The following is a 16,065-nucleotide window of genomic DNA, read 5'->3' on the forward strand; positions in this document are numbered from 1 at the left end:
GTGATTAGCGCCATACTAAAGAGTCCGACTAACATATGTTTCCTGCGGTAGTCAGGTCTTTAGTATGATGTTAATCATACGTCAAAACGACTCTGCATAAGGCGGATTATGTTGTGCAGACTTTTGATTCCTGACTATGCCCAAAGCTCTAATTCAATGTATTGGGCATAATAAGAACGTAATAAATACTCTTTGAATAGCAATTTAAGATCAGTCTTAGGAAGAAAAAAATAATAAATACTGCATGAATAGCAATCAAGAGTCAGATTTTGGCAGAAAAGTAATAATGACAGCATAAATAGCAATCAAGGGCCAGTCTTGGGCAGAAAAATAATAAATACTGCATAAATAGCAATTAAAGGTCGGTCTTGGGGAGAAAAATAATAAATGCTGCATGAATAGCAATCAAGGACCAGTTTTGGACAGGGAAAAGTAATAAATACTGCATGAATAGCAATTATCAGTTTTGGAGGGAAATATAAAAAAGAAACACTTTTTTACGACTTTGCGAATTTCACTTGTTGATATTCTTCACTGTCTGTAAGTTGTTAACTAATATTCAAAAAAATGTGGGGCTAAAGTTAGCGAAAAGCGTTGACGTAATTACGCGGCAACACCAGGGAGAAAAAATAAAGAGCGAGCTATTTTATTCTAGACGGGCACGAGAGTTTCAGAGACAGAGTGAAGATAATGTACTTTCTAAATTTCTGAACATAAGAAGGTGATTTTGTCAGAACCACATGCCTCGGTCGACGTTATCTTCAGATAGTGTTGCACAAGAGACGAGACGAGAAATACGGTTGTCTCGTCTCGTTCTGTAAATTTAGGTCCTGATTTTTTCTTAATTTCGTCTGGAAGTTATCAGAATCCTCCTGCATCACGAGAGGCCCACAAAAAGTGTGACATAACATTTAAGCCATATTTATTACTGAAGTATATTGTGTAATGACTTCCAATATTATTCAATGCGTTCGTACAATCACCTTATAGTTTATCAATTTATAATTTTTATTCTATGAATCACGTAAAACTAAAACGATATTTGAAATCTAAGACTTGAGTTTTTGCTCACGAGACTCGAAAAATTTCACGTCTGCTGGGTAATTACTCTCAAGTTTCCTGGGTAATTACTCTCAAGTTTCCTGGGTAATTATCTTAAGTTTCCTGGGTAATTACTCTCAAGTTTCCTGGGTAATTACTCTTAAGTTTCCTGGGTAATTACTCTTAAGTTTCCTGGGTAATTACTCTCAAGTTTCCTGGGTAATTACTCTCAAGTTTCCTGGGTAATTACTCTTAAGTTTCCTGGGTAATTACTCTCAAGTTTCCTGGGTAATTACTCTTAAGTTTCCTGGGTAATTACTCTCAAGTTTCCTGGGTAATTACTCTTAAGTTTCCTAGGTAGGAAGACTAGGTTAAACCCCTAACCACAATGGAACGAAAAAAGATTTCGACCAGACCACGAATCGAACGCAAGACGGTCAGCTGTCAGATAGTCGCCTTACGGCTTCTCCACTGTGAATACCACTAACCAGTACTGTAGAATATAGTAGAATAGAGGTATGGTTGCCAGCTTCTTTCCCTCTGGTTGATAAAGGCGCATTATTATTAAGGCACCATGTCTTTTGGTTTGGTTGATGCTCTAGTAAACAACAAGGTGTGTTTTTCTTTAATCTCTAATTTTTTTGTGTAACTTCATTCAGCAGGTGGCATTTGGCTTAAGCTCCTCTTGTAAATACAGAATTTGTCCGGGAAATAGTAGGACTGATTTTCCCGCCAAAACGTTGTGAAGGAGGGGGATGTTACTGCACTAGTTGGATGGTGGAAGATTTTAGCTACCAATACATCTGTCGTCAGTCGTCTCCAAGCCTTTACGGACGAGTTTAAGATGGACCCCTTTCAAGGTGCCTTATCATCTCCATAATGAATTGTTTATTACAGCAGCGTTACGCGGTGAAGTTATGCGGCAAACTTTGTAAAACTGTAAGTGAGGCTCATGCCATAATCAAGACTGCTTATGGGAGTGATTTCATGGGTCATTCAAGTCGATGAGCTTGTCAAAAATTAAATTGATGGTGATAATATTTTTTGACTGCAAAGGAGTGGTTCATAGAGAGTTTGTACAGTCTGGTCAGACTTATGAATGCTGCATTCTACATGGAAGTACTTCAAAGACTCAAAAAACGAGTCACCCGCGCCTGTTCAGCAATCGCTGGATCATGAAAGCTTCGTCATGACAATGCGCCGAGGCACACCGCCTTTGCTGTCATGGACTTCCTGAGCAAACATGGCATCACACAGTTTCTCTAGCCACCCGACAGCCCAGATATCGCTCCTGCAGACTTCTTTCTCTTTCTCCGAGTGAAAAGGGTCATGAAAGGACGGTACCACGGCTCAGTCCAGGCCATTCCAGAGGCCGTAACGAGGGACCTGAAGAGCATTCCAGTTTCTGCTTTCCAGGAAGCCTTCAGTGATTGACATAGTAGCTGGAAATACTGTGTTGGTGTAGAAGGGGCATGTTTTGAAAACTATTGAGTCGATGTGTCAAAACTGTGAATAATCTTTTTTCTTAAAAAAAAATCAGTTCTACTACTTTTCGGACGAACCCTCTAACCTAAGCTTTCCCATACGCAGGGGCGGATCCAGGGGGGAGGCGATCGGGGCGATTGCCCCCCCAGAAGAGGAAACTTTCTTATTTTATATATATTAATAAAACCCATCCCAAAGTTTGGAGCCCTTAAAAGTAGCAGTATGACAACCCACCGCCCCCCCCAGAAGTCGGTCCTGGATCCGCCTCTACCCATACGTACACAAATAAATAAATAAATAAATTATATTTCCAGGCTTTCAGCATCTATGGTGGTTATTAAGTCACTCATCCATTTTTGTACGAGGTATGAACAACTATTTTGTAAAACCAGGCTACAAGTACAAGGCATCTATTCACCAGCCTAAACCACTGATTTACACATGTTAAGAAATATAATGTGAAACCCACATATTGGTTTCATAGCCTCAACCAAAAAGTGGTACCACGACAAGAGTGCTACATGAGATCTATTTTTTCAGGGGGGAGAGGGATTCTCAACGGCAGTCAACCTGTTAATAACCTGATAATGTCACATAACTAATTTGTCCTAAAAAAAAATTTGCGTGAGGCTGTTTACTTTTGGGAGCAAGTTTCTTTCCTTACGATTTTTTAAATAAGGAAAGATAATATAAGAAAGCAGGCGATTTTGCTCATATTTCATTAATAATTCTGCGTAAATCACTTCCATCAAAATACCTAAGGCGTATGGGCGCCGGAAGGGGAGCAGGGTAGGGTTCGGTCCCCCTGGCTCACGAAAATGTATACGTAATATAGCAAACCACGTATATTAAATACCGGAAATACCAGGCGCAATATACCCAAACTTTTGGCCTACCGAAACATTTTGAAATATAAACGCTAAAAAATTCAATAAAGAGTAAATGTATTTTCCACTATTTATATTAATATTAGATAATGATTTAAGAAATAGCATTAACCACTATTCTAAAAGTAATTTCTTACCGTCATTAATCAATCAAATGTGTATATGTATCCATAAGCGAGGGAGCAGACCTACCCAAAATTAAGATCCTAAAGCTGGCCCTGAATAAGAAATATAACATATACGTACATAAATTATTTGTGAAGTTGGGTCTCTCAAAAAGTTAAAAAAAGAAAAGAAAAGAAAAGAAAAGAACTGTGTACTGTTCTTGGATCCGGAAATCGCAAATATCGACACTTTCAATCTGTAAATTTTTGAACAAGCAATACCTATTAGATAATTTATGCCTTTGCTTCAACATTTGAACCAATATTGATTTCAGGCAATCTTCATCCTATATTTAGAGTTAGAAACTCACGGTTGTTAGTACACAGAGTTATTGGATAATGCCGACAGCCCTCACTATCAAACATATATGTATGTTCACTTGAAAAGAGCAAATTTGTAGGAATATTTAATACGAGGGCTAACCAAAATGTTATTATATTGGATATAACACAGCCATGTCTTATAATATATTTTTAAAGTGCGTCACCTGAAGGAAATTTGACAAACTAAGAGTAAATGATGCGTTTATTCGCCATTTCTGAACATGATGAGATTTCTACTCTTTTCTTACTTGCTTTGCAACATGGGTATCTCTCGCATGTTAAAATGGGAAGGGGGGGGGGGGCGACTAGAATGCTAGTAGACCTTAACTAAAGTTACGTCAAAATTATGAGTAAACTGGAATCTATTTACTTATGGCATCCGCTCTTTCTAATTTTATCAACACAATTTTTCATAATTTTTTTCCATCGCTGGTAGACTTCTTGCCGAAAAAAAATAAGTTTATATATAATATGGTTCTTAAGTAATTTCTTCACCTTCACATTCCTACCGCTGAATTCCTGCTCAGTGCTCTTAAACGCATTTGCATCAGTGTAGTTTTACAGTCCTCATATATTTCGATTTTTTAGCTAACAAAATTTTAATTCTCTGAAAGAAGTCTTACGATGACACTTGATTTGATTGCGAATTTCGAATTTTTGATTTTCATTCTTCTTCTGTATTCTTAATAAACTCAAAAGGTATATTATCATTTTGTTCTTCATTTCGCTGTGTGTTTTTGAACTTGTCCAATGAACCATCCTCGATTACTTCGTTTTCCGTTATAATATCTAAAATGTATAGTTTATTCTCGCTGTCATCCGACTCCTCAATGTATTCTTTCCATCTTCCTCACACTTAATTCGCTTATATTTTTATATTGCCACAGTAGTTGTTCTTTACTGCCCTTCTACAGTATTCGCACGAAATTTACTCTCATATGTAATATTCAAATTTCTCTATCTTTTTAAATTCCTCTTATAACCTTCGCTTTTATTGTATATTTCCCTTCTTAGTTCGCAGATTAACTTTCTATACATCTTTCCTTCCCATCTCCAGTCTCCTTTCGTGTTGGAAACCAATTGTTGCTGGTTAAGCAATGAAAAAAATGTGTGCCTACAGCCGAGATAACATTGATTAACCAAGAAACGTACAAAAAAAAAAAAAAAAAAAAAAAAAAAAAAAAAAAAAACTTTTTTAAAGTGGCACATGTCAGGCGGACATTCTAACCACTTTAACCTAATGTTTAACAAAAGACATAACTTTAATTTCTTCTGTCTGTTTTTACTTCTTCCATATAGATCTAAATACTTTCAGCATTGATCTATTCATCTCGCACTCAAAATATTTGGGGGGGACGTGTCCCTTCTGTCCCCCCCGCCAAAAAGGCCCGTGCTTTGCAGAGTGTCTGTTTGAGTTCGCCAAAAGAAATCACTCACAATTGTGTGTTCTCCATATTGCACTTACATACCGGTACGTCACTGTTCAACAATTCACTATGCTTTGATTGTTTGAGTACTCCGGGCATTTTATCACCAACCTAATACAGTAGAGCGTCGATTATCCGAACGTTGGTCAACCGAACGACCGCTTAACCGAACTGTGTACTCGCTCGCACCTGTTACTCTCCCACCCTACCGTCCATCATCCCTCTCACTCCCAAACCAAGTTTCCCACCGCTGGCGGAACATTGCTTCTAATGGGGCCTTCATAAGGCGCTGCTGACCGGCCAAGCCGCCAGTCGCTGTGTTTCAACAATCAGCACACTTCTGTCGCTTTGGCACTGGCTGTAGAAGTAGCGGCAGTATCAAAGCTGTTCACAGCAACAGCTGCGCCAGCTTAGAGTTGAGGCGTGCCGCTCCGCGCATGGCAAATAAACATGTACAGTTCGATTATCCGAACAAACCAGTTTTCCGAACATTCATGTCCCCCAATTACTTCGGATAATCGACGCTCTACTGTATATTGCTTTTTTTATTCAGGATAAATATCAATCACACACTAAGTATGCCTTAACTTAAAATCTACTTTCTTCTTATATTTTAGTACGTTACCACTGACAATAGGATGGATGCAATATCTCTCATGGCTTATGTACGCAAATGAAGCTCTGTCCATAGTACAGTGGAATGGTATCCATAATATAAGTAAGTATACGTAGAATATATGTTATATCTTAGACTTATTTTACATTCTAAGGAAGATTTAGGTAAATATTCTATATTTAGGAATATTTACTTTCAAGATTTAGCATTGCTATTTACATATATGGTTTACAGTTTAGCCACGTAAATTGTGGGCAGTGGCCCTAAAAGAACATGTAGCAGTGTCACATGTACACTACGTCAAGGAGTTTGGTTTTTATGGCGTGATATTTTCTCAATTATTATTGCAACCGGAAGTGATAGTACATTTATATCAGCATAGTAGATTTATACTAGTGATAGTAGATTTATAAAAGTTTCTTGCTGTTAATATTTTCACTCTATAACGATCATCGTTAAAACCGGAAGTGGTTTGTTTCTACACTTCTTTTTAAATGGTAGGTGAAGAGAGAAAATTGTACCTATTCTTCGAACCTTTAATCAATTTATAAAAAATTAATAAAACCTAATAACTTTTGAACCATCCAACCAATCTCGATCAAATTTTCAACATATATGAGGGTCGGATCTTTTTTTATCGTTTCACTTTTACGAGCCAACGTAGGGGAGGGGGAGGAGGAGGGGATATATATATGTAAAATATAAAAATAAAAATGACTGCCTTTGTGAACCACCCGATCGATCTCAATCAAATTTTCCATATACATCAGTTTAGGGGCAGGGATTGCTTTAGGCTATTGACTTTGACGATGCAACATAAGGGAGAGGGAAGGGAGAGAAATTTTAAAATGATCAAAAAGGACCGATATTAGTGTTGAATCCATAGTTTTCGGGGTCGATGATAAAGACGGTGACACTTCTGCTGCTGTTTCAATCCAAGTTCAGTCCTGGTAGTTAGGGAGAAGAGAATACAACATAGAGAAGGGGGATAAACGTTTAAAAATGATCGAAAATGACTAATATTAGTGTCGAATCTATAGTTTAAGGAGTAGCTGAGATTAACAGTGACAATTCTGATGCCGTGTGCCGCAGCACGGAGGAAGCGGAGTTTGGAGCTATGTATAATAATGATCGAAAATGACCAATATTAGTGTCTAATCCATAATTTTTGGAATCATTCGGACGTGAACAGTGAGATTTCCGATCCGGTTTAAATCCAAAATCAGTCCCGCCACTTGGGGGAGGAGGAAAAAGAGATATAAAAAATGATCGAAAATGGCTACTATCAGTGTCGAATTTATAGTTTTCTGGAATTTAGATGAACAGTGATACTTTGAATCCCGTTTAAATCCAAATTCAAACCCGCAACTTCAGGGAGGGGGAGGAAGAAATATTTAAAAATAATCGAAAATCACCGATATTAATGCTGAATCCACACTTTTTGGGGTCGCTGAGATGAACGGTGACACTTCCAATGCTATGACCTGCAACATGGGAGAGGGATATATATATATGGTCAAAAATGACCGATATTAGTGTTGAATCTATAGTTCTTGCGGTCGCCGAAATGAACAGTGACACTTCTGATGCTGTTTAAATCCATTTTCAGCCCCGACACTTGGGGGATGAGGAGGGGTGACATACATTAAAATGACTGAAAATGAGCAATATCAGTGTTGAATCCATAATTTTCGGGGTCACTAAGATAAACATTGATACTTACAATGCAGCATAGATCCAAATTCAGCGTAGATCTAGCAGCCCCTTGCTTGTCACACGGGCAAATTTATGTTGCAATGCCTAGAGTTGGGAATCCCGAAAATTTATATGTTATGGTTAAAAATCAAAAAAACAAAAATATCATGTATCATAGTAACCTGAATAACAGTAAAGTCTAATTGAATTACGGAGTTATTTCTGCAGTATTAGAACACGGATTAGGACTAGGAGTTTAGATTTCTGGGCTCTCGGCATCTAAGGTCATTTAGCCCGTCACGTTTGAGAGATGACGTCCCTCGGCGAGCACACTATCCGTGGAAAGGGAAGAAAGGAAGGATTGGGGAAGGAAGGAAGCGGCCTGGGACCTATAAGTTAGGTACCACCCCGGCATTTGCGTGGTGTGAATGAGTAAAACCCAGGAAAACCTCATTCAGGGTGACTAGCCTGAGAAAGTGTTCTTACGCCTGTTCGACTGAGTGCCCCCACCGGGAATCGAACCCGGGACCTCTCGCACCGAAGGCGAGAGCGTTAGCGACTACGCTACACGGGAGCACGTATTAGAACACGAATCACACTTAATTTACAACTAAGAGTAAAGATTGTTACTACATCATAATGTTTCTAAACATTAACAAAAACTGTTTTAACATTCTTGCTACAATAAACAATAAAAAAAAATTAATGGCAATAAAATACAGGAGATAGAAAGATTTGCATTTAGATTATTTATTTTAAGCCAGGGAAACGGGTAGTATGTGCTAGTTAAAAATAAAGTCTAACCATTTGCCAAAACTGTAACTTAATTATCTATAAAGAGTGATTCGCTTTGGTCAGATTTTATTAGACTTCCAAACTATGCTATGAATAATGTCGGAAATTTTATAGAACGGCTTTGTCCATACGTCTATCGAGAAGTACCAGAGCAAAAACGGTAAGAGATATCGAGATGTGCTTTTTTTTTTGCAATCGATTCAGCGTTCTAACGATAAGTTCCATTTTCTCTGTTAACTCTCTATTCAAACCGGAAGTGCTTCAAATTAGTCATTTCCGGTTTCAACGTTTATCGCCATAGAATAAAATGGTAAGAAGAGGAGAATCGTTTTCTTGCAAACGATTCAGCGTTTGAAAACAACATATAACTATCTACAACACTCTACCAAAACCGGAAATGGTTCAAATTTGCTATTACTTCCGGTTTCAATACTAGTTTTCGTAGAGCAAAACAGTAAATGGTATCAGTATTCGGTTTCTTGAAATCGATTCAGTGTCCCATTAATAGGTTCCATCTGCTCCGTTAACTATCTATTCAAACAGGAAGTAGTTAAAATTAGTCATTTTTAGTTCAAACGTTAAAATCGCCAAAGAACAAAAACGGCAACAGATAGCAAGAAACGGTTTATTGGAAACGATTCAGCGTCTTAATACAACATAACTATTTACAACACTCTATCAAAATAAGGCCATTGAACGAAAACGGTAATAGATAACAGTTTTTTTAAAACGATTCAGCGTCTCAAGACGACATACAATAACTATCCCCAACCGAAATCGAAAGTGATTCAAATTTATTCTTACTTCCGATTTCAATATTGATTTACGTATTATTTAACTTTGTGCTGGAATACGCCGTAAGGAAAATCAAAGATAGCAACCAGGGCCTAGAGTTGAACGGCATTCACCAGGCTATGGCATATGCTGATGATGTAAATTTAATAGGGGATGATAAGAGAACAGTAGAAATAAATGCAGAGATCTTATTAAACGCTTGCAGGGACATGGGTTTAAAAGTAAATGCAGAGAAAACTAAATACATGGAAGTGCGTCGGGACCGTAATACGACAAATTGTGGAGGCGTTAAAATATTAAATAATACTTTTGATAAAGTGGATACTTTCAAATATCTAGGATCAATATTAACAGACGAAAATCATATTCACGAAGAAATTAAATGTCGACTAAAAGCAGGGAATTCGTGTTACTATTCGGTTCAAAATCTCTTGTCGTCGCGAATTCTGTCGAGGAATTTGAAGCTTAAAATATATAAAACGATAATCATGCCTGTTGTTCTGTATGGTAGCGAAACATGGTCACTTACTCTGAGGGAAGAACATAGACTGAAAGTATTTCAGAACAGGATCCTGAGAAGAATATTCGGACCCAACAGGAACGAGAATGGGGAATGGCGGAAACTTCATAACGAGGAACTACATAATTTATACGGTTTACCCAACATTGTTAGGGTCGTCAAGTCTAGGAGGCTTAGGTGGGCAGGTCATGTAGCTAGAATGGAAGAAAGTAGAAACGCTTTCAAAGTCTTGGCTGGTAGACCCATAGGAAAACGACCATTAGGAAGACCTAGGCGCAGATGGGAGGACAATATTAAGATGGATCTTGCAGAGATAGGAATACAAAGTAGAAACTGGATGCAATTAGCTAAGGATAGAAGTCAGTGGAGAGCTTTTGTGAACGCGGTACTGAACCTCAGGGTTCCATAGGCCATAGAGTTAGTTAGTTTTTTTAGAGCAAAAAATGGTAAATGCTATCAACATGCAGTTTATTGCAATCGATTCAACGTTCCAAGAAGAGTAGTTTTCATCTCCTTTGTTGAAACTCAACCGGAAATGGTTAAAATTAACCATTTCCGGCTTCAACGTTTATCGCCACGTAGCAAATACGACAGGGAGAAGTGTTTGCGTGTGTATGTGTGTGTGTGTGCGTGTGTGTGTGCTTTTTTTTAACAATTCAACGTCTCAAGACAACATGCCATGATTATTCACAACACCCTAACAGAAACGGAAATGGTTCAAATTTACTATTAGTATCGGTTTCCGTAGAGCAAAAATGGTAAAAGATATTAATAAGCGGCTTTCTGCAATCGATTCAATGTCCCCAAAACAGGTTCTATTTTCTCCCTTAACCTTCTATTCAAATCGAAAGTGGTTGAAACAAACTATTTTTTGTTTCAATTTTTATCACCACAGAACAGAAACAGTAAAGGATGCTAAGGAATGCGGGCTTTGATATGCATTCAACATCCTCCAAGGAACCGGTTCCATCTTTAATCTTATTACTTTATTGCAACCAGTACTTATACTATTGATAGACTATTTTGAAGTTTGAGTATTGAATTCGCACAGTTCGGAAGTCTTAGTTTAACACTGTGAAACGATACTCTTTGTTTTTAATTAAAATAATGCATCACATAGTTTAGTTTTCACGAGGTAAGGGAGTTGATGACTTAAAGTGGATCACCACCCGGAAGTCAGTACATATATTTAGCTCGTTTCCTTAACTACTGCGCAATGAAACGTTACATATTATAAATATTGTACTATATGATAAGAGGTATGTTTCAGCTGCAACACAAGACACTGATTCATTTGGTTGTGTATTGTGATATCGAAAAATATAACAAATAAGAGAGAAAAAATGATTCGCTTTACAATGAGCACATAATGAGCTGATGGGTCTTACAAGTACCGCTCAGTTTTATGAAATGTTTATTTGTATTTGTAAAGTATTTTAAAGTAACGATCTCATTCCGAAACACATACATTGTTTGACCGTTTTTCGTTTTGTGTTTCACATTTTATTTGAATATTAATCTACATTTAAGGAAATAGATTTTGAAAAGGAACTTGCGCAGAACGCCATTATGCGTCGTTGCCAAATTTGTACATTTACTGTGGTAGTCACAATAAGAAAATTCCTCGATTGTAGCGTTGCAGTTCGACAAGTAGAATTTAGCTGAGGGTTCGTAAACTAATTTCTCCAGTACGTATCCATGGCATAATTCCATGATTACTTCCTTTATTATCTGGCATCAATAAACACTCGACACTATCTGGCAACGGCGCACTATTCAAGCAGCGTTTAGCATAACACGCAGAACACCTAGTGATCCACCTAGGAGGAAATCGGAAAAAAATTAAATCATTAAAAAAATAATAAAATAAAATACTGTTATTGGTAATATTCAGTATTGTTATAAGTAAATAATTCGTGGATGCTCTTCTACTTTTAGCATGGAAATGATGGTAGTATGACGTAGCTTGATTATATAGGGTATTTCAAAACAACACTGACAATGTTTGGAGGTGATTCCTGACACCAAGATAAGACACAAAGTTTATACCAACCTGGATGCAAAGTACTTCCTTTAGAAGTTATAGGCTGCCGAAAAGATGGAAAAAATGAACTTAAGGTTCCACAGCTCAAAAAGTATGGAACCTATCGTAGTCGGGTCAGGAATTAGTATGTGCCCTATCCAAATATCCAAGTTTCAGAATCCTGCAGTACTTCTGCGATAATTTTTATAGAGGTAGTTGGTGAGTACTTCAAATTATATGACCGTAGCCTAACTTCCTCTATAAAAATTCTGAAACATGTATATTTACCAATTTATGGTCTTTGTCCACTTCCGATAGTAATCTTTTACATGCAATGTGTTTCGAAAGAATAATTATATACACAAACCTGGATAAATGGGATCGCAAAGGATCACCAAACTTAATCCCACTTTTAGAGGTATCTCCCTTATTGAGTTTCTTCTCGTAAGAGGTTGAAGTAGCCGATGTCTCACTTATAAAGGTAATGTTGAAGGTGAAGGTTACACTTATCCAGATATGACTGTATTTGGAAGATATTTCCTTACTTCAAATGCAACTAAAATATTGTAATACGCAGGGGCCTAGAAACATTATTATCTCAGAACTAAACGCTGCCGACAATTTGGGAACATTCCTTTCTTTCTCTAGCAGTGTTAAAATATAGGATATTCTGTTTCGGAAAATCACAGAACTAGTGTGAATTCTAGTACAGCAAATCGAATTTGAGGAAATAATCGGGTAACTTTCAATCGTGTTCTAGTTTTCCTAAATACTGGCTGAGAAATTTCTCAACAAACATACTGTTTCATGTATCAATGTTAAAATGGCATCTCATTCTAATTGTTACATGAACGCACGGAAATGCGTAGTATATGAAAATTATGTGTCTATTTATCATAATTTATTAGTCACAGAGATACTTTTGAACAGTTACAAAACAGTCAGAAACAAATAAATATATAAATATAAAGAATAATGAAATTGTAACATACCGTGTTTCATAAAATTGCTATTTTATAAATTTAGTAGTAAAAGTATTATGTTGTCGAAATGTTCAGAAAATGTATAAAGTTTTATGTAAATTAAAAATTGTATAGGAGCTTGTTATCCAAAAAGCAATAATATAAACCACACGCTAATACATTGTTTTTCGTTCTATTTTGCAGGTTGCGAGTATACTTCAAACCTTCCATGTGTCAAAGAAGGAGAAGCAGTCTTAGAAGCATATAGTTTTTCAGAAACACATTTTACCAGGGATATTGTCGCCATGTGTTCATTGTACATAATTTTTCATATTTTAGGTTTTATATCTCTGTATTTGAGGTCAAAAAACACTTGAACTGTACAAATAACAATAAATTCATTTATTTTCTAAAATAATGGAGCACAGTTTATCATTTCTCTTGACAGTTCACCAAGAAGTTCCAGCACCGAGTTTACGGTGAAACGTTGATTTTCAATATAATGTGATATGCTGTGAGGCTGGCTCAGTGGTAGAAGCCTTACCTATGGTATACTGAGCCCCTGGTTCGATCCCCTAAGATTTGTGGCTGTCTCGTCTCGAAAAATGTGTTGTAAAAGTGATGTCTCGATTCGAAAAATTCATATTTCTCTATTGGAAAAGCCGTGTCTCGACTCGAATTCTGTCAGGAAAGTCCTGTCTCGACTCGTCTCGTGTGCATCCCTAATCCCCAGCCAAGTAAGTTTGTGGTGGACAACATCGAGTCCCTGGATTTTCTCGGGGGTCCTTCCGTTTTCTCCCACTCTCTCATTCTGCTAAATCTTTCATCATTATTCACTTGCTTTAATAATCTTCTCGCTTAGCCTAGAAATCATATTCGTGGGACGTTAAACTAAAAGATTTCATTTCAGAGAAGGATATACCATTATTACTATACTAAAACTGGAGATGTTTGAATATCACTGCAAATCTTGATTTTGATATTTATTATCATTGAGTGAAATCGATATTAAATAGCGAAAATTTTATTTTCTTTCTTTCTTTTCTTTTCTTTTTTACTTTCGAGCGATGGTAAGTGAAGAAAGTATAAGAAGGTATAGTGATCGCGAGAGGAGAAAAAGCGAATTTGCGATTTGTTGAAGGGATACCAAAAATTTTACTTTCCAATCTGTCCATAAGTTAATCCAAATTATCTACCTACCCTCATGTAGAAGCCACAGCGTTCGACGTATCTACACCAAAATTTTAAACTTGTTTTTAAACCCTTTAATTGGCAAGCATTGATAGCATTACCATTAAAATATTTAGTTTGCTTTTATGGTTGAACCATCTCTTCCTGATCATAATTTCGTAATTTTTAAAAGTATTTTTGTACTTTGGTTACAAAATACAGGGTGTTTATTTCAAAGCAACATTGCCATAAAATAGATCTTATGTGTAGCTACTGAGCAGCATTGCCCTATTATGGTAAAATATCATAAAAATATGGTACTGTCAGTAATTACCAACAGTTTCATTGAAATATTTTCCTACAGACCAAGAAATCACAAATAAAAAAAATGAAAAAGGACTTTCGCGGAACGTAGGAGATAAATCTTTTACAATACTAAATTTGACTATCCTCTGTTGACGAAGATTAGAAGTATTTAAAGAAGCGACTCGGAAATCATGTCTATGAATATTGTATGAAAGCAATAATGCCAATTAAATGATCACTGAAGTTATAATTAGTGCGGATAACGCAATAGAATGCGATGTTGCTTGAGAGCAACACTGCCCAATAAAGAGTTAAAAAATAAGATTTTCTGGGGGGGGGGACGAAATTTTTCATACCCCAGAGAGAAGGGTAGATTACTGAAGAGAAAAAACAAAGAAAATACATGTTTTTCGAAAACTGCTCTAATGATTTTGTTCGTTTTTCATAGTTTATCAATATTTCCTTAACATTCCTATACTTTGACACAAGTCATTATTCTGAAAATAATAATAATAATAAAAATGGAAGGTTTAAGGGGTAGTCTTGCAGATGCGTTAGTTTTAGTCGATTATCTGAAAAGCGACTCATGTTATTTTCTTTATACCTTTTAAATATTTCATTAATAGTTTGACATTATGGAGTAACTCATTTGTCCTACGAAATCTAGGAGGGTTGGTTTTATCCTTGACGGACAAATATCTCAAGACTTCTCAGACCATGTTGCTCTTAGTCGCAAAATAAATATTATGACCTCACAACATTGCTTAAGAGCCTGCCTTATTGAAAATAATACAAAATTTATCATTTTTCCTTTGCTTGTTTATTCGTCACTGAAAGGAGATAATTAAATGTTAGTTATCACAATCATAGATAATGTTATTTTACAACAGAAAATATAAGCCTGAAGAATGTTCAGTGTTGCCAGGAAAAAACAACGCCCCTAAAATCTAAGTTAAGGTAGTGACTAGAGGAACGTTCTCAACTGCATTTGTTTACGTATCATGTTGTTTTGGTTTCTTTGAACTATTTTTTAAGTAATAGTTTTAGTTAGTATGTAATAAACAAAATAGTTTTAACATACAGTTATTAAAACTAAATAATAATGTTCTTTAAAACTAAAACAACATGATACGTAACCAAATGTAGTTGAGATCGTTGCTCTAGTCGCTTCTTTAATTTAGATTTTAGGGACGTTGTTTTTTCTGGCAACAATGTAATTTTTATGGATGGAAACACTGAAAATCCATCAGGATTTCGGATTTCGGATTTAGATTTCTGGGTTCTCGGCATCTAAGGTCATTTAGCCCGTCACGTTTGATGGATGACGTCCCTCGGTGAGTATATCATCCGGGGAAAGGGAAGGAAGTTTTGGGGAAGGAAGGAAGCGGCCTGGGACCTATAAGTTAGGTACCACCCCAGCAATTGCCTGGTGTGAATAAGGAAAACCCAGGAAAACATCATTCAGGATTGCTGGCCTGAAAAAGTGTTTTACACTTTTTCAACCTAGTGTCTCTATCGGGAATCGAACCAAGGATTGTTCGGACCCAAGGCGAGAGCGTTAGCGACTACGTTACGCGGGGCCACTGAAAATCCATCAGGTTCATATTTTCTGTTGTAGAATAACATTATCTATAATTATAATAAGTTACATTTCATTATCTTCTTTCACTTATGAATAAACAAGCAAACGAAAAATGGTAAATTTTGTATTAATTTCAGTAAGGCAGACTCTTAATTTGTTAGTCCTGAAAGAATCAAGAGAGGTAGTTTCCTCTTGGTGGTGAGTTTTCAAAGTTTTGTAAAATGTTGCTTGTGTTTTGTAAATAACTACTTCAGTAACAATTCTATAACGTTG

At 36.5% G+C, this 16,065-nt stretch overlaps 1 protein-coding gene and 1 non-coding gene across 2 annotated transcripts in view; one reads left to right on the forward strand and one right to left on the reverse strand.

Moving 5' to 3' along the window:
- LOC145672061 (protein scarlet-like) overlaps window positions 1-13,112 on the forward strand; it is a 314,540-nt gene extending 301,428 nt beyond the window's left edge. Inside the window, exons 15-16 of the mRNA XM_081741293.1 lie at window positions 5,946-6,046; window positions 12,939-13,112. Coding sequence (XP_081597419.1) covers window positions 5,946-6,046; window positions 12,939-13,111 — 274 coding nt within the window. The 3' untranslated portion in view covers window position 13,112. The remainder of the gene's footprint in view (window positions 1-5,945; window positions 6,047-12,938) is intronic.
- On the reverse strand, window positions 8,141-8,215 carry TRNAR-UCG (transfer RNA arginine (anticodon UCG)). Its single transcript has one exon. It is a non-coding gene; the product is annotated as a tRNA-Arg (tRNA).
- Window positions 13,113-16,065: the final 2,953 nt, after the last annotated feature.

The sequence above is a fragment of the Thermobia domestica genome, chromosome 15 (assembly GCF_964235325.1).
Source record: "Thermobia domestica chromosome 15, izTheDome1.hap1.1, whole genome shotgun sequence".
Taxonomy (NCBI): Eukaryota; Metazoa; Arthropoda; class Insecta; order Zygentoma; family Lepismatidae; genus Thermobia; species Thermobia domestica.